The sequence below is a fragment of the Camelus bactrianus genome, chromosome 3 (assembly GCF_048773025.1).
Source record: "Camelus bactrianus isolate YW-2024 breed Bactrian camel chromosome 3, ASM4877302v1, whole genome shotgun sequence".
Lineage (NCBI taxonomy): Eukaryota > Metazoa > Chordata > Mammalia > Artiodactyla > Camelidae > Camelus > Camelus bactrianus.
Window position 1 is genome coordinate 54,924,637 of NC_133541.1, and position 18,227 is coordinate 54,942,863.

Below are 18,227 nucleotides of genomic sequence, written 5' to 3' on the forward strand. Positions count from 1 at the left end.
TTATATATAAGTTCATTTGGCTTTTTTTTAAGATTCCACTTATGAGTGATATCATATGGTATTTTTCTTTCTCTCTCTGGCTTACTTCACTTAGAATGACATTCTCCAGGGCCATCTATGTTGCTGCAAATGGCATTATTTTATCATTTTTTATAGCTGAGTAGTATTCCATTGTATAAATATACCACCTCTTCTTTATCCAGTCATCTGTTGATGGGCATTTAGGTTGTTTCCATGTCTTGGCTATTGTAAATAGTGCTGCTATGAATATTAGGGTACAGGTGTCTTTTTGAATTAAGGTTCCCTTTGGATATATGCCCAGGAGTGGGATTGCTGGATCATATGGTAAGTCTATTTTTAGTCTTTTGAGGAATCTCCATACTGTTTTCCACAATGGCTGCACCAAACTGCATTCCCACCAGTGGTGTAGGAGGGTTCCCTTTTCTCCACAACCTTTCCAGCATTTTATCATTTGTGGACTTTTGAATGATGGCCATTCTGGCGGGTGTGAGGTGATACCTCATTGTAGTTTTGATTTGCATTTCTCTGATAATTAGTGATATTGAGCATTTTTTCATTTGCCTATTGGTCATTCATATGTCTTCATTGGAGAATTGCTTGTTTAGGTCTTCTGCCCACTTTTGGATTGGGTTGTTTGTTTTATTAAGTCATTATGAGCTGTTTATATATTATGGAAATCAAACCCTTGTCAGTCTCATCTTTTGCAAATATTCTTTCCCATTCTGTAAGTTGTCGTTTTGCTTATGGTTTGCTTTGCTGTGCAAAGCTTTTAAGTTTAATTAGGTCCCATTTGTTTATTTTTGCTTTTATTTCTATTGCTTCGGTAGACTGCTCTAGGAGAACATTGCTAAGATGTACGTGAGATAATGTTTTGCCTATGTTTTCTTTTTTTGTTTGTTTGTTTAAAATTTCAATTTAATTGGTTGTCCAACTTTTTTTAAACTTTTTTTTATTGAGTTATAGTCATTTTACAATGTTGTGTCAAATTCCAGTGCAGAGCACAATTTTTCAGTTATACATGAACATACATATATTGTCACTTTTTTTTTTTCACTGTGAGCTACCACAAGATCTTGTATATATTTCCCTGTGCTATACCATATAATCTTGTTTATCTATTCTACATATGCCAGTCAGTATCTACTAATTTTGAAACTCCCGGTCTATCCCTTCCCACCCCCCGCCCCTTGGCAACCACGAGTTTGTATTCTATGTTTATGAGTCTATTTCTGTTTTGTATTTATGTTTTTTGTTTTTTGGTTTTTTTTAGATTCCACATATGAGCAATCTCATAGGGTATTTTTCTTTCTCTTTCTGGTTTACTTCACTTAGAATGACATTCTCCAGGAACATCCATGTTGCTGCAAATGACGTTATGTTGATGGTTTTTATGGCTGAATAGTATTCCATTGTATAAATATACCACCTCTTCTTTATCCAGTCATCTCTTGATGGACATTAAGGCTGCTTCCATGTCTTGGCTATTGTAAATAATGCTGCTATGAACATTGGGGTGCAAGTGTCTTTTTGAAGTTGGGTTCCTTCTGGATATATGCCCAGGAGCGGGATTACTGGGTCAATGGTAAGTCTATTCCTAGTTTTTTGAGGAATCTCCATACTGTTTTCCACAGTGGCTGCACTAACCAGCATTCCCACCAGCAGTGTGGGAGGGTACCCTTTTCTCCACAGCCTTTCCAGCATTTGTCATTTGTGGACTTTTTTATGATGGCCATTCTGACAGGTGTGAGGTGATACCTCATTGTAGTTTTGATTTGCATTTCTCTGATAATTAGTGATATTGAGCATTTTTTCATGTGCCTATTGATCATTTGTATTTTTTCCTTGGAGAATTGCTTGTTTAGGTCTTCTGCCCATTTTTGGATTGGGTTGTGTTTTTTTCTTAAGTCATATGAGCTGCTTATATATCCTGGAGATAATCCTTTGTCAGTTTTGTTTGCAAAAATTTTCTCCCATTCCGTAGGTTGTCATTTTGTTTTACTTATGGTTTCCTTTGCTGTGCAGAAGCTTGCAAGTTTAATTAGGTCCCATTTGTTTATCCTTGCTTTTATTTCTATTGCTTGGGTAGACTGCTCTAGGAGAACATTGCTAAGATGTATGTGAGACAATGTTTTGCCTATGTTTTCTTCTAGGAGATTTATTGTGTCTTGTCTTATGTTTAAGTCTTTAAGCCATTTTGAGTTTATTTTTGTGTATGGTTTGAGGGAATATTCTAACTTCATTGATTTACATGCAGCTGTCCAGTTTTCCTAATACCATTTGCTGAAGAGACTGTCTTTATTCCACTGTATGTTTTTGCTTCCTTTGGCAAGGATTAATTGACCAAAAGTTTGTGGGTTCATTTCTGGGCTCTCTGTTCTGTTCCATTGATCCATACATCTGTTTTTGTACCAATACCATGCTGTTTGGATTACTGTAGTGTTGTAGTATTGTCTGAAGTCTAGGAGGGTTATTCCTCCAGCCTCATTCTTTTTCTTCAGTGATGCTTTGGCAATTCTGGGTCTTTTGTGATTCCATATAAATTTTAATGTGATTTGTTCTAGTTCTGTGAAAAATGTCCTGGGTAATCTGATAGGGATGGCATTAAATCTGAAGATTGCCTTGGGCAGTATGGACATTTTAACAATATTGGCCCTTCCAATCCAGGAGCATGTGGTATCTTTCCAAAGAATGGATATTTTAAAAAGAACAACCCTCTACCTAGCCTAGTCCTAGTACAGAACTATTTTCAACCACCCAAAAATTCTCTCCAATGAAATATTCACCTCCGGAAATAAATAACATTAAACCAGGAGTTAATAAACATTCAAGCAATTTGAGATTTTATTGTGAAAAATAGCAATTTCAACATTGTATCCAGTTTCTCATTTATGAGAATAAATTCTTTACAACAATGATCATCATCACCACTTCTGTTATTTATACATAGTCTCTCAGTAAAATATATTCGCACTAGGCAAGGCTAGAATATTGAAATTGTGATCAACATTGCTTATTTTAAGACTGTTTACTTTATAACAGAACTATAGTATTTGTACACTAGAACAGATGTTTGAAATGTTTATCATTCAAAGATGAGCTTGATGGAACAAAACCAGTATGAGTATACATATATTTCCTATTGTCCTCTTTGCTATCAGTCTTCCAGAAAGCTAAAGTTACATTACAGACACCTCAGATTTCCACTTCAGGAATGAACAGAAAAAATGGAAAGGCATTATTTCTCAGTTTACAAAATAAAACATCAAGTCAGAAGAAGAATAAAGCTCATCTTTATGCAATTAACATAAAAGCTTGAGTACACCCGTCCTTCTCCAAGAAATAAAGATGCCAGCACTGCAGGAGAGGCAGCCAACAGTCTCAAGAACAAATGGACGGCATAGCCTTCTCTATACTGCATGACTCGCTCAGGACTGATGCAAACTCCAGCAAGTCTTTTTTTCCTGCCTTCAAGGATCTGCAATATGTAAACTCAATGATTAAAAGGCATTTCTCCGAATTTGCATGAGGAAATCTAAAGGATCAGAACAAAGATCCAACTGCTTTTCACATGGCGAGATGTTCACCATTACACCACAACTCAAACCCAAAGGCAAGCTTTCTATCAAATACACATTCAAAGCATGCATTTCCAAATATGCAACAGTATACATTGCAGAAAACAAAGAGCATCCTTACACTTGATTTGTGAACTGGTTTCATACTTTGAAATGAAATCAGACATATTTAGTCTTCTAAAATTTGGAGGTCTAGTGAGGTTTAAGTTTTTTAGGATATAAAAACAGCTGAGAATTTAATAAAAAAAACTCTAAACCCTCATCTTAGAAAATGCACACATAAACATACAATCCTCATTTAGGCCATATCTTCAGTAACAGATCTTGAAAATATTAAATTTCCTTTGCTTTTGTCACCAAAGCAACTGTAACTTTCTATGACACTGTGTGTATATAATGACCAGCTTGTATGTGACGTTAGTGCTACAAATACCATTGCCTTTTGTCACTTTTATTTTTTTAAATATTTTCCCGTTTTATTCATATATAATTGATATGTAACATTGTAATAGTTTAAGTTATACAACATAATTATTCAATATATGTGTCTATAGCAAAATGATTGCCATAATGCTTACTTAATATCCATCACTTCACATAATTACAAGTTTCAAAAAATACAACAGTTTTCTATATAAAAACACAGAACTGTTTTTTAAAAACTCTCCTTTGTTGGCTACAATATTTGATTCTTAATTTGAACTGGAGACACCTTCCTACTGTGCTCTTCTTATGATTTTCTTATTTTAAAAAAGGAAAAAGCACAGGTAATGGAAGAAAAACTCTTTTGCCATTTTTGGTTCTGTGGACATTACCCTATTACCAATAACAGCATGAGAGCCAATAAAATGTCACAAAGAGTACAAAGTGAATGCAGCTATGAACTATATATTTAACACAGTGTTATCTACGACCTTGTGCAGCGAAGGTTGCAAAACCGTATGTATCCCTAGAGTTTTGTCGGATATAATATTTATAGGGAACTGTGATTAGTTTGATGAGTGAATTTTCTTTTTTTTAACTTTTTTTAATTGAGTTATAGTCATTTCACAATGTTGTATCAAATTCCATTGTGAAGCACAATTTTTCAGTTATACATGAAATCTTTTTGTCACTTTTAAAGTATAACCAAAAACAGTTTGGAAAATTGTTCTAGAATTCCAAGTTGGTTCCCTCTGTTTGATAGATGCCTAAGAAGTGGTTAGTTCTCTGAAACCAGCGGTCCACACCTCTGTACAGCTCTTCCAAGCCACCTGGGATTCTAGGGAAAGAGGCTGGACTGACCAACATGTGACCTCATGTGCCTAAACAAGCAACTTAATTAAACCTCAGTGACTCCTCCATCAACTCCATGGTCTAAGGGATTCCTAACCTGTCTCTTCCCATTTTATCACCACTCACTAGAGGGGCAGCCAACAACAGGAAACCTTTGCAATGAGCACAAACAAGCAAAAACACTCTAGGGCAGCATTTCCCTAAGTGTATTTCCCAGGACAAAAATCTCACATGACACCTACTTAAAAAAAAAAATCCACATAAAAATAAATTAGGGAAATGGCATATAAAATACAGGCCCTTCTTAGAGTTTGAAACCACACCACAGCATATCCAAGGTCCTGAAAAGCCCACAGTAACTTAACTTTGTCCAACCCAGCATTTCCCAAACTTACCTGACCACATAACCCTCTACATAATAATACAAAATATATTTTGCCAAGATATATCTTGAACTGCTTCTCCACGAAACGAAAAGATAATTTTAAAAAATCTTACAATATAATTTCAAATTAATAATGAGCATACAAAAAGACTTACTTTCCTGTATTTTTTTTTCTATAGAAGCTACTTTGTTTTGCTCTGAATAGTCTTCTATTGTAACACTCACCCTCTATTTACAAACATCCAACTCAAAGTTACCCTTTCTTACATCATTGCTCAAAAATGTTAATTCTCATCAGTAATCACTGGACTCCTCATCTGCAACAAACAATTTTTGTATGCTTTTTTATTCTGAGAGTACCTCTCCACCTCAATCACAAGAATTTTAAGCCTAGGGCAGGTAACTCAGGTTTCTAACAAATATTATTTCCCAACAAGAGTTTGGGGCTAAATTATTTTGCAAATCCTTTAAAAACAAAAAACTCCATCTTTATATCTCTGTGAAAATCAACATTTTGAAGATCTCATGAAATTTCAATAAAACCTTTGAGGCTAGGATTACTGATCTTTGATTCATGTAACTAGCAAATTTCCTAACAATCTGTTTAAGAAATACAAAAACAGTGAAAAGTAGATGTAAATTCCACAGAGCTGAATAAGAAAAAAGGCAAAAGATAATTACTAATGCGAACAACATACACAAAAGACCACCATCACAACCCAAAATACACTATGTGGCTCTGCTCAGGACTTTAATTATATAAACAACCAAGACAAAGTCAATCACTGAATCCCTATGAGCTTAAAATAAAAAGCATGCAGACATGCCTAGCCTTCTTCATTAAAGCGTGGTCCTAGAGTGCATTTCGTGCGCTATGTAGTTGGAGAACACGTGCACAGCAAAGAGGGACTGCCACACAGAGACACAGAAGGGCTCTTCTCAAAACATTTATCCTCAAAAGTAAACCCAGGTACCGCAGGAAGAAAAAGACGTAATTACAAACATAAAATCATAGAATTTTTTTATATCCTAGGGTAAAGGGGTTCTTGGTTCTAGCTTGTTTTTTCTTTGCTGACAAGGCAAAATAGATCTTTACATAATCATTTGTTACAAACCTGAGTTTCTTTTTCCTTTAAACTCAAAAATGAAATAAATTATATTTAAGTTATATTATGTATTTATTCATCTGGAACTGAATACTATATTTGAAGCATTAAATTTTAAATCATAACTTATGTAGATAGTGATAAATTTACTCTAATGAATTTATTTTTAAAACCCTTTTATTTTGAAATAATTACAGACTCACAAGAAGTTCCAAAAATAGTACAGAGTGGTCCTATGTAACCATCATTCAGCTTCTTATCTTTACATTTAAGCATTTATATTCTGGTTTGAGAGAGAGAAAATTTTTGACAGTTTATGAAAAACTGTCAAAAAATCTGATAGACCTCGTAAATGTCTATTCCTGGAAGAGGCTCTAAGAAAACATACTACCAACTTTACCACTTTTTTCACAAGATGCTGCCTTTAAAACTTGGTTTTCTCAGATACTATCACTGTTAACCAATTTCTGCCTCTTTCGATGTCTAGTTTTCCATCTTGCAGGCTTCTGAAAATTGTAACTTAGCACTCTGAAATAAGCTTCCCTGTTCTTTCATGTTAATATATCAAGCAATATTAAATGAACAGAAGTTACAAATGGAAATCAAAATGCTTTGGATTTAATGTGGAATCACCAATCCTCTAGCACTCAAAAAATAATACAAATATACCTAGGTTGAAATTTGATTCATTTGTTAATGCCAACCTTTTAGAGGAAAAAAAAACAGTGTGTAGGAATGACTATCCTCAATATTCTTTATAGTTTCTTTGGTATTACGAGAATGGTCAGGCTTATGGATGACCGATGAGTTTGTGGATGGAAGATCTTTACTTTATCTGACCTATTTTCTAATCCTATAATGCCAAGAAATATAAACACAAACATAGTCCCTTTTATCATATTATTCTCCACCATCACGTCCAAAAGAAAGTTGCTCACAGTCTTTAAAGACTGTGGACCATTTATCTCAGCAAATTATCCATAGCAGATCCTGACAGGTTGATCACAAGCTCTCTGCCCTATCTAGAAAGCTGTTTCTTTCCAAGAGCTTCCTATATGTGTGGCTGGTCCCTGGAGTGGTGTGTGCGATGATAGCTTCTGGGCATCTCGTTGGCTTATACCAAGGTCAACTAAGTAACCCAACATATCAGGTCTTACTTATCTAAATCATATTTTGCATCTTAGGAAAGGTAGTCTGGAAGCATCATGGCCCATACAGTATACATCTAAAGGCAGTTCAAAGCAGGAATGACCAAAAGGAAATAAATCATACTTACAGTTGTCTTCTCTACTAAAAAAATGACAAATACTTGTTATCCTAAAATGGCATCTTTTGATTAAACTTCCAACACAGCAAACATGACAGTATGCTTAATTGGCTGCATCTTTCTGTCACAAGAACACAATCTCCCATATTCTTATAAAAATGTAAAAACAGTTTTCTTACTCATGGGTATTAGTAGTTTTGCGGACAGAAAAATTTACATAACCCAGTATAATCTTTTGACTTTGCCCATGGAGAAACTCGGAGTTAAATTTACCACTTGATTTTAGAACCTGCTAGGTCTATTATAGTTCTCTCTCCAACACATTTTTTATTTTTTCAAAAAATAATTTTAGTCATCCTGTTTTACACGTGTTTGACAATCATAAGCCACTTCAAATGCTTTTTGGAAGTTTTAATAGAAATCATAATTGAAAACAACTAACCCTGACTAAAGCATAAACAGATGTCTGATTAACGTGCTAACCACCCTTCTCCAAGATACATCAATTCCAAGAGGACAATAAAGTCCTGCGGTCATAATTTCCAACATAGAATATTCATACAGATTTCCAATTGCTGGAATCCAATAGAAGTCTAACACGTAACACACACCCTTTCCCACCTGTTGCAGAAGTAATGTGAAACTCATGAGTTACTTTCCCTCAATGCATCCAAACAGATGAACAAGATTTTGAACACTACCACGTTTCACATTTAATTAAAACCTTCAAGAAAAAATATTTACAGTGACTTAAAGACTCTTGTATAAATAGCTACCTAGATACGGAACAAATTGAGAGGATACAGGTCAAAGCTGAGCTCAACTTAGCTCAAATTAGACAAATCTCTTGACTACAAAGCTGTTTTCTTAACCTGGGGGTTTCTGCAGGATGTGATAAGATTTGCTGAGCACCATAGTTGTCTTTTAAGACACTAATCAAAAACATGGTCCTGTATTTAAAAAAACCCAGAAGTGGTTTTAGGACAATAGCAGCACCTCAGCCACTAAAATAAGTAAGATTCTATTATAAGTAAAAATTACCTGCACAGCAAATCCTTTAACCATTCAGCAACCAATACATAGAAAATGTTCTTAAAAATCAACTGCTATTTCCAATTATTCCATTGGATCCTTCCACTGTAGTTAAATTATATGGAAAATAATTAGTTGTCATAAAGCTTTTGACCACATGATATGTTTCTTATGAAAGAACACTGGTCTGACCCAAGCACGGTGAACTCGGACCAGGCGCACAGTAGGTACATCTATTACTCTGTCGGTGGGCCCCTCCTGCGAGGTATCTAACACCTGGGCAAGTTTCAGTGAGACTTTACAGCCTGGCATAGTGACAATGACCAACACATTCAGCTCTCCTGAAATCAGTCCAAGAAAGAGATGACTAGAGTTAAAGATGTACTACGAATACACAGGTGTAAAGCTCCAATAAATTAAAAGAGCCCTTGCTCACCTATATTGAACTCATCAGCAAATACTGCTATATTGAAGTGCATATAGTCAGACAAATAGTGTATGTAACCACCTTTAATATTTATATATTTCCCCAAAAGATTAGACTTATGAGAGCGTAATTTAAAAACACATTCCTTGTTGCTTTTTAAAGTTAAATACAGGCTTTTCTATTGAAGTAAATAGAATATTAGAATAATATACTTTTCCTAATGTCTAAAATAGGCATCAGATTTCTAACCAGAAGAAAAAGGCCTCAGCCCAAGAGCCACAGATTAGATATTCAAACTGGGCTAAGGAAACTAAATTAATAAATTAACTTGAATAAATTAAGAGTGCACATTCAGAACAGAAGTGGAGCTTTTGGCCAGCAAATGTGAACCAAAGACAAAAATCTGCCGAGGTTAAGGCAGATTTTTTATATACAGTACAATGTGTTTTCTTTTTTCCCCAAGTTCATTTAACATTCACGTTGATGTTAGTTAAAGTGCATTGCCAAGCTAAAACACAAGCTTCCTAGCTAAAAAGAAATTGCTGTCATAGAAAGTTCCTTTTGTTTTAGAGTCTTCCTTATACCCATTTATGACATTTTCTTGTTTGCCCTCGCACACTTAGTGAGATTACTGCAACAATTATACAACTTTGGATACAAAGCATGATGACTGTCAGGGTGACAGTCGTTGTAAGGAATTACTTTCTTCATCTGCTGGAGTCAGTTTAAGTGTTGGCAGTTTCCGAGGAGGAAGCTGAGGGCTTTGGCGAAGATTGTCATCCATCTGTGGAAAATACAAAAGGTACATCTGACTAATGGCTGTGGCTCCACTTACATGGACTGTGGCCTCCCCATCCAGACTACAGTCTTGACGAGTGCAGAACCTTACATTCCCAGGACTGCTAGAGAGACCTTTTTCTTGCAAATAATCTCTTAAAAATTCTAAACGTCGTATCTAAATACTAGCTGACTCACTATATGTATAAAGGCAGTATGGCTCATTCTTGATGCCTTCACAAAATTATAGTAATTCCACAAAGTGAACAGTCTACTGAACTCAGCCATAGCACAACCTGGTTTAAGAGATCTTCTAATAGAAATATAAAAGCAAAATTTCTGTTACACTAAGCTCCACGGTTTACATAGTATGTTCATGTACAATACCTCACTTGATCTTCCCAACACAATTATAAAGGAAAAAAAGGCACAATCATTCTCCATTTTACAGATTAGAAAAATGAAGCTCAGAAAGGTTACCAAATTTGCATTAGGTTGCAAAGCTACTATCAGAGCTGAAATCTGAACCTGGGTCTTCTAACAGTATTGTTCTTTCCTCATTGCCTCAATAAAAATGACCTAACTCCACTCCAAAAGATCACCTCTTTTAGGCTTCCAAGGGAAGCTAGAAAAAGACAGAAAGGAGGACAAATTATTAGACCTAGACACTGCAAACATTGGGTCAGTTCTAAGTCTGCTCCAGAGAAACAAAGTAATAAGAAGCATACTGAGAAAGTACCCAAGAGTTTCAGACTTACCCTAAGGAGGGCACTAGCATCCCTGGACATGCTAGAAGAGGGGTTATTTAGAACTGAGTCAGACCTTAGAAAACTACCTTTAACCAGCGTACCGCACATCTTGAGTGCAAGATTCAGGTCCTGGGGTTCAGCTGCCTCATAAAAGACTTGAAAGCAGCTGCCATCAATGACCACAAACCAGCAAGATATACACAGGTGCTTTAAAAAAAAAAAAAAAAAAAAACCAGCAAGATAGAGAATCTTATCAGCCACTTGATAGGCAGGCTTTTTGAGAGTTCTGAATACATGCAGAGCAAAACTCTCCCTTATCTTCTCAAGATGCTTTCATAAAGCAGAGAGGAAATATTTCAGCAGAGGTACAGGGGATTTATAGGAAAGGAAAGAGAATAAAAAATTAACTCTTAATTTTCCAATAGGAAAAAAGTATTCCCAGTGAACTATTTGAATCAATTGTGTTCGATGGCTTTTTTTCCTTGCAAAAACTAAGTTCCTCAAACATAACTCTTTCTTTTTTTAAAGTTTAGTTTTTCTGTCCAAATGGTGAACAGTGGTAGCCAATAGAATTTGTTGTTCTAATATGCTGTAGCAAACAGTGAAGTGTACTGAAGATCAGAAAGGAAGTGGGATGGGAGGGGGCAGTGGCAGACAGAGGTCAGGAAACTTCCGGTAATTGTTGATGGCAAGATGGAAGAGTGCAAAGTGCTAATGGGGACTCTTGGTTTCACTTTCTACATATGTAGGGATTTCATGGTTCCCTTCACTTGTCTGTAATGAATCTGCCACAGATAGAAATAGAAACTACACTGGATAGCCTTCAACTAGCAGAGAAGTGTCTAAAACAGTCTGAGAAATCTTTCCATTCTCCACACTTAACTTTCAATGTATTTCCTCTCATGAGATTTCCTGAGTTAGGCTAAGAATTAAGACAAGCTTGGCTTTCATTCAATTTACTCAAACTTTAATAAGAGATATGTGAAATACCATACAAAGAAACAGAATGGTCATTCCAGAGAGTGGCAGTTATAAACCAGGCTATTAGTAGTAAATACGTAATTTTATTCATGAGTTAAATGGCTAACTGCAAAACCCATGCTGGAATCCAATTTCCAGGGTCCAAATTCCCCCTCCAGCTCTTGCCAGCGGAATGACCTCAGGCAGGAGATACTGTAAGCTACTCTTGAAGCTTCAGGCTCTCATCTGTAAAATGGGGATAACAGTACCTGCACAACACCTCACCTGTTGCGAGGATTAAATGAGATAACTCACATAAATCAGTCCTCAAGAACTGCTAATCAGTGTTATCAGGCCGCATCGTATAAAGAAAAAAAAGTAAGTTTATTAGACACTTGGGGAAAAAATGCATAACTCTCGTATTTTTCCAATTAGAATCACCCTTGAAATTTCATCGTTGGCTCTCTCTCTTACCCAGTTCCTCAAAATCTCTCACACCAAATGCATACTCCCAAGGTGGAAAAATATCCACACTGGGGGAAAAAACTGTAGACATCATTTAGAACAGAGAGGATAGGAAGGAGACAAATAAAACCATTTATGTAGAAAAAGAAAAAAACCTCACAGTGCTATTAGCAAGAAAGGAGAAGCACAGGCACTTACAGTCTCAAGAAATTTTAACCCTCAGAGGCAGAGAGGCAGACAAGCAAGCAAGAAGTGTTTTCTGTTTGTCTCTCTCTCTCTCTCTCTCTCTTTTTTTTTTTTTTTTTTTAAGCCAGGCTTTTAGATCTCCTACCTTGAAAAGTGTGGTAGAAGTAAACACAATACCATTTATCATCAGATTTTCCCCTGAAGCAATCAAGCCATTACTGGCTTCAAAACAGTTACTTTGTACAACTTTAGTAAATATATATTAAATAGCTTCCTGGAAAAAAAACTTAAAAAAAAACTAAAAGGGTAAAGTTAATGCATAACCCAAATTACAACATTAAATGCAGAAAGGAAGATACTCAACTAATACAAAATAATGATTGAAGTAAACTTGACCTTTTCAATCAAGTTGGACTCCTTATTTACAAGCTGTGTGAGTTTCTGCAGATTTGCATCTACCGTTTCTTGTCCAGCAGGAGAGATGCCTAAGAAGCCAGGACAGAAATCAGAAAGAGGAAATTTTGAAAGCCTTACAAGCTGTTTAGATTGAAAGAATTTTGAGTCTATCCACCCTGCTAAGTGCCCCATCCCCCACCCCACCCCCTAAAAAAGTGACAAACCATTCTAGGTTCAAAGGGAAAGTTAAGAGGGATAGTAATGCTCCAAAATCAAACCTTACGCAAAAGGACTACATGTGTCCTTAGGGAGACCCTGCCAGCCAAGTGTTATGCAGACAGCCAAAGTAATTAGTAAGAGCCCAGCAGTCCTCATTTCCTTCTCAATTCTGAGTTGTACCTTTCCCCACCCATTCAAACGGGTCTTCAGTTACAACTATTTGAACAGCTTTCTAAGGTCCAAACAGCCATCCACCAGGCATCCGAAGCATTTGGAAGAACTTAAAAAAAAGAAAAAAAAATACAGATTCCTGGGATGTATCCCTAAGAGATCCAAATTCAGTATATCTGGTATAGGATCCAAGATTTTCTATTTGTTCTCTAGTCAGGTTTGCTAACCACTGCTCCAAAGTAACGGGGTTGAAAGTTACTCAGTTTCATGACTTCCAAACAACTAACCCTTCCCTTGTTATACACTTCCCAAGTGTATCATATACAAAACACATCACCCACTATAAACAACAAACTGTCCCTAAGCCAACTATCCTTATAACTTCCATTTCTTAAAAGGACAATTTTTGCCAGATCTCCCAATACAAATTCAGTATTACAATCACTAAGCGCAAAGCCCCACACTCCCAGAGTCAGATGCTAAGTGACAGGTGCCCTCTATTTACTATACCTCCAGTCTGATGCAATCAGTTTTCAAGTAGTGGAATCATGGGAGTGTACCTCACCAAAAGCAATCTGCTGCTGATTTCTGTTCACGCAGGAAAATGCTAGAAGCAACATTTAAAGTAATTGCCCATTTGCATTAGGATAAATGCCATCTTTCAGCAGGGACTCAATAAATATGTGTAGCTAACTTTTAGAAGAAAATGACCCACTTCAAAGGGGCAATAGTTAAAGAACAAGAAGCAAGAAATGTATAAAATCCCTAAGAACAGACAAGGCAAATATTTATTTCTCTATTTAAATAAGAACTAACACATGAGAATAAAACTAAAGTTGGAACTTTTTAATGTTCTATAAACCAGCATTTAAAGACAATACACAAACTTCTTTAACAAGTAATGAATTTGGCTTATACATCCTGAGGAGAATATGCAAATATTCTATGCAAACAAAAATTAGCTGAAGAGAAACCAGCCTACCTTCAAGACTAAGCCTAAAATAACTGTTTAGGATGTCATCACAAAAGCGACACAGGTTGGAGAGCTGTTTCAAGTGTTCTTGTAACTGAACTTTAGGAAAGGGTACTTTATAAAGAGGTGCCAGGAAACCAAACACGTAGGCATCCAAGGTTGAAGGCCTAAAAATAAATTAAGGATTTTTTTAAAGCATGTAAGAAAATACTAATTTGGGATTATGTTTAAAATTTTTTTTTCTCAAATACATTTGTCAGTTCTGAAGTATACAATATAGTCTTTTTTTTTAAATTGAAATAGAGTCAGTTACAATGTGTCAATTTCTGGTGTACAGCATAATGTCCCAGTCATGCATATACATACATATATTCGTTTTCATATTCTTTTTCACTAAAGGTTATTGCAAGGTATTGAATATAGTTAAAGGTTTACTACCCATTCCGGCTTATAAAAGTGATACAACTAGGGTTTTACTCGTTAGTAGTTTTTTTTTTTTTTTAAATACTCTACCATGTATTTTATTTAGAAGAAAATTAAGTTGTAAATTTAAGGTTCATTTTTATTCACAAGTGTTATACAGAAACTGGAGACAGGGTGGGAATAGCCTTAGATGTTTTAAATTCACATACGCAGCACATTAAATCAATGTTAGATTACCACCAACAGAAAAAGTTTCCTATAGTAAAAGTTCATTAAATATTTTTTTTAAGTGAAAAATTCATTGAGGGGGAGGAAGGAGGGAGGACAAGGGAACTTGCTTTAAATAACTGCTCACTGAATATATGCACACAAAACATCAAATGGTTTTTAAGGGGATGCACTCACGTATCTCCAAAGAAAAACTGAGATGTTCCCAATCTGTTTGACAGAAGATTTAGGCACTCCTTGGCATCTCTGTATATCTAAATAAGGATGAAATTACATCTCAAAACTTGGAAAGATGCTCAAAACTCCTTTTCAGGCAGGCATCTATAGGTACGTTCATCTCCACTCTCTCTCTTGTCCCTCCTCAGGAGGGCCCTTGCTCTGAAGGTGATCTCAACCATACCTGAGCTTCTACTTCTCGGAGGTGGTAGAGCGGGGGCTCTCCTCTGGTCAGGAGAATCCTGTTCAGTGCTCCCTTAGACATTCTTCCAGGTAGGATCAAACTCAAGGGAAAAGGAATTTGTGATGCAAACCATGGCTTTGTCACAGAAAAGTAATTGTCACTCTCAACCCAGAATGTGTGAAGCTGCAAAAAGGAGGAAGAAAAACACTACAAAAATATTCCTTTAAAAGCAAGATTACTCAATCAATGTGAAAGTTTTTCATAAATATCTCTGAATAAAATGACTTCATACAAATTGTCCCGTTAGAATGACTCAAGAATAAATCATGATTTTTTTTTAAATCAAGATTTTTAAACGTGTGAGTTTTGCTGACTGCTCTGAGTGCTCCAAGCAGCCAGAATAAGGAACACAGTAGATTATTCGTGTTGTTTCACTAGTTGGATGTCTAAAAGAATCCAATTACATGAAAGAATCAGGATTAATATGTAAATGAAATTTTCTCTTAAGCCTTTTTCATTATTTTTCTTCTAAACAGACTAAGTATATTTTCAATAGCTCACTAAAATACTATAATATTCACCAATGCTCACCATTGCAGGAAGAAGCTTCTCTTCAAGGAGAGCAATGTAAGCCAGTGTATCTGCCCCTTGTTTTGCTGAGAGCTCATAATCAGCATTATATTTCTATTAGAAAATAGAAAACCCAAAAATCTCCTAAGTCAACAGCATCCCAAAATGGTGAAGCTAAATAAATTAGGATTCCTATTCTTCCTCAAAACTGGCTACCATATTAAAAGGGGAAGAAACACAAATTCAGTGACAAATGCTGCTTAATACAAATAAAATTCTTGGCATTGCATCATGCACACAGTAAGGAGAATACGCTTTAGTTTTAGAGGTTTTTTAAATTAACTATTATTTCAATGACTGTCAATGACCTGGTTTAGTTTAGTGCATGGCATGTAATACAAACTTAATACATAGAAGCTATTATTATTTTTGTTAACAATAAGGAGAAAGTTCTAATTAGTTGCATTTCACCATGAAAAGAGAAAGCCTTCAAATTTAGGAAAGTTCTAAATTGTGTTGATACAAGATTTTTTTTAAGTATTGGCAAAACCAGTAATTTTTGCATTTACATAAATCTTTACATGTTTAAACATTTTGGATACATTATATAAATCTTTGAATGTTTAGACATTTTGGATACATTATTTCATGAAACATTTAACTGCAACTATTAGCTTATGCTTTTAAAAAACAAATAGTTGCTAGTAGATGGGAACTCAGATCTCAGACCCAGCACAAAATGTGTAGCAATTATGTGACTAAATTCACAATCATATCAATAAGTGTAATAGTGAAGATGGCTAAATTGAATCTGCTTATATCTAAACTTCAATAAAAGCCAATATTATAAAATATAATAATATAATATATAAATATATATAAATATATAAAATAATATAAAATATAAACTGACTGTAACTATATGGCTTTCAAATCACAGTACAACTAGTGATTTAGAGCACTGACTCTGAAGTCTATTTTTATATCAAACCCCATGTATCTCCAAAAAATAATTCTAAATTAAAAAAAAATTTTTATTAAAAAAAATTCTTTTAGAAAGTAACATGCAGAGATCAAGAAGCTAACTCTTCAAACAGAACCACCCACCTGTTTTCTTAAAAAGTTTAGTATTTTTGCTGGCTGAGAAACAATATTGTCTTCACTTGTCAAAACTGGTACATCTCCTATAATCAAAAAACAGTTTACATACAAGGAAGCATTTCGATTTCCTCTGATGATATTCCAGTATCCTAAAAACTATACCAATCACATTTGGAGGAGGAAAAAATGAGTAAGTCATTTTAGGTTTTTGCCATTTCACAAAAAAACAGTTCTGGAGAGCATTTTCATTTCTCATAATTTCCACTCATTTGGTTGTCCTTTGAAGTATTACTCAGAATGATCAAAACATAAGCAACACACAGCCAAGGTCATATGGTGAGAACTAAAACCCCAAGGCACTCCATGACTACATGCCTCAAAGCTTTAAACGGGGGTGGGGGGTAGGGGTGCATAGAGAGGGCAGAAAGGAGTGTTTAAAAGTTTACACTGTACCTCTTGAACCTCTCCAGGTGTTATCTATGACATTGACTTTCAGGGGTGCACCAGAAAATTTGGCGTAAGCCTGAAAGAGAATTTGCAATAAAACATTTTAGACTGTGAGTACGTATTGCAATTTTCCGAGCAGCTTTACTTCAAAGCCCGGTCCCCCGAAGGCAGAAACGCCTGATTCAGTGACTGCGTCCCTCCCCAACCTCTAGCCGGGGATTGCGCGCCAGCTACGAGGCTTTCGGGGACTTTGCTCCCCCAAAAGGTTCGGGAGATGCAGAGAGGGGAGCGCGCGCCTCCTGCTTCGGGCTTTCACTCCACCGCCCAGACAGCTTTGCAAGGCTGAGAAAACTCTGAGCAAAGCGGAGAAGCCACGATTACCCCGCCAGGCTTTGGCGGGGTCACAGGCTAGGCTGTAACTCGTTGGATGGGAGGGAGCCCAGGGCCGTGCAGCAAGCAGCGCCCCGGCTGGCCTGGGCCCGGGAGCGCCGCGGGGAACCACAGCTAGCCGCCGGGGGCCCGGCCCGGCCGGCCTCGCGCCTCTGGCCCCTCCCCTTCTTTCCCGCGCCCGGGCCCGCGACGCGGCCTCACCATCACCACCAGGGACTCGCTGTGCACCGACGGGAGCCCCCAGCCGCCTCCCCAGCAACTGAGCTCCAAGGGGGCCGCCATCTTGCCGGCGCCGGCCTTTCCTATCCCGGAAGTACTTTTGCCGCCTAATTTCCGGCACGTGGAATCACGGGGGCGGGGCGAGGGGGAGGGAAGGGTACTTTGGGGATTGGGAGAGAGATGTCAAGGACCCCTGAAGGGGTGAACAACAGCACCCTTACCATCAGCTTGGCCAGGGGTTAAGGTTTCTGGGCCATAAGTCAGACAAACTCATTCCTTAAATATTTACTGGATGCCTAATATGTCCCAAGCCCTTTGAACATTACTACCCTGGGCCTAAACTAATCCATTTGTAAACCAGGCATGACAGTTTATTCACAAGATTGTTGTGTTTAAAATTATGATGCGGAGGTGAAGAACTTGGCATACAGTAGGTTCTTTGTAATTGACTCCTTTCCCTCAAAT

General features: G+C 36.6%; 1 protein-coding gene across 5 annotated transcripts; it reads right to left on the reverse strand.

Moving 5' to 3' along the window:
• Nucleotides 1–2,834: 2,834 nt before the first annotated feature.
• Nucleotides 2,835–17,850, reverse strand: MTX3 (metaxin 3). Of its 5 annotated transcripts, none has more exons than XM_074360249.1 (9): nucleotides 17,745–17,850; nucleotides 17,160–17,229; nucleotides 16,713–16,789; nucleotides 15,627–15,719; nucleotides 15,036–15,218; nucleotides 14,813–14,889; nucleotides 13,994–14,151; nucleotides 12,622–12,710; nucleotides 2,835–9,872 (listed from the first exon to the last, which is right to left on the reverse strand). In XM_074360249.1, the coding sequence occupies exons 1-9, from the start codon at nucleotides 17,823–17,825 to the stop codon at nucleotides 9,762–9,764; spliced, it is 939 nt and encodes a 312-aa protein (XP_074216350.1). In that variant the 5' UTR covers nucleotides 17,826–17,850; the 3' UTR covers nucleotides 2,835–9,761. The 5 variants fall into 5 exon arrangements, with proteins under 5 accessions (XP_074216350.1, XP_074216380.1, XP_074216361.1 ...); XM_074360279.1 differs by lacking the exon at nucleotides 12,622–12,710 and adding an exon at nucleotides 13,522–13,618; XM_074360270.1 differs by lacking the exon at nucleotides 2,835–9,872 and adding an exon at nucleotides 13,522–13,618.
• Nucleotides 17,851–18,227: the final 377 nt, after the last annotated feature.

What these genes read in the sequence shown, in the direction of transcription:
- MTX3 (XM_074360249.1), bottom strand. Translation starts at nt 17,825, where the DNA reads ATGGCGGCCCCCTTGGAGCTCAGTTGCTGGGGAGGCGGCTGGGGGCTC. An exon ending in GCGAGTCCCTGGTGGTGATG is followed by an intron (nt 17,230 to 17,744) that starts GTGAGGCCGCGT and finishes ATTCTCTTTCAG; the next exon opens with GCTTACGCCAAATTTTCTGG. An exon ending in TCCGAGAAGTAGAAGCTCAG is followed by an intron (nt 14,890 to 15,035) that starts GTATGGTTGAGA and finishes ATCCTTATTTAG; the next exon opens with ATATACAGAGATGCCAAGGA.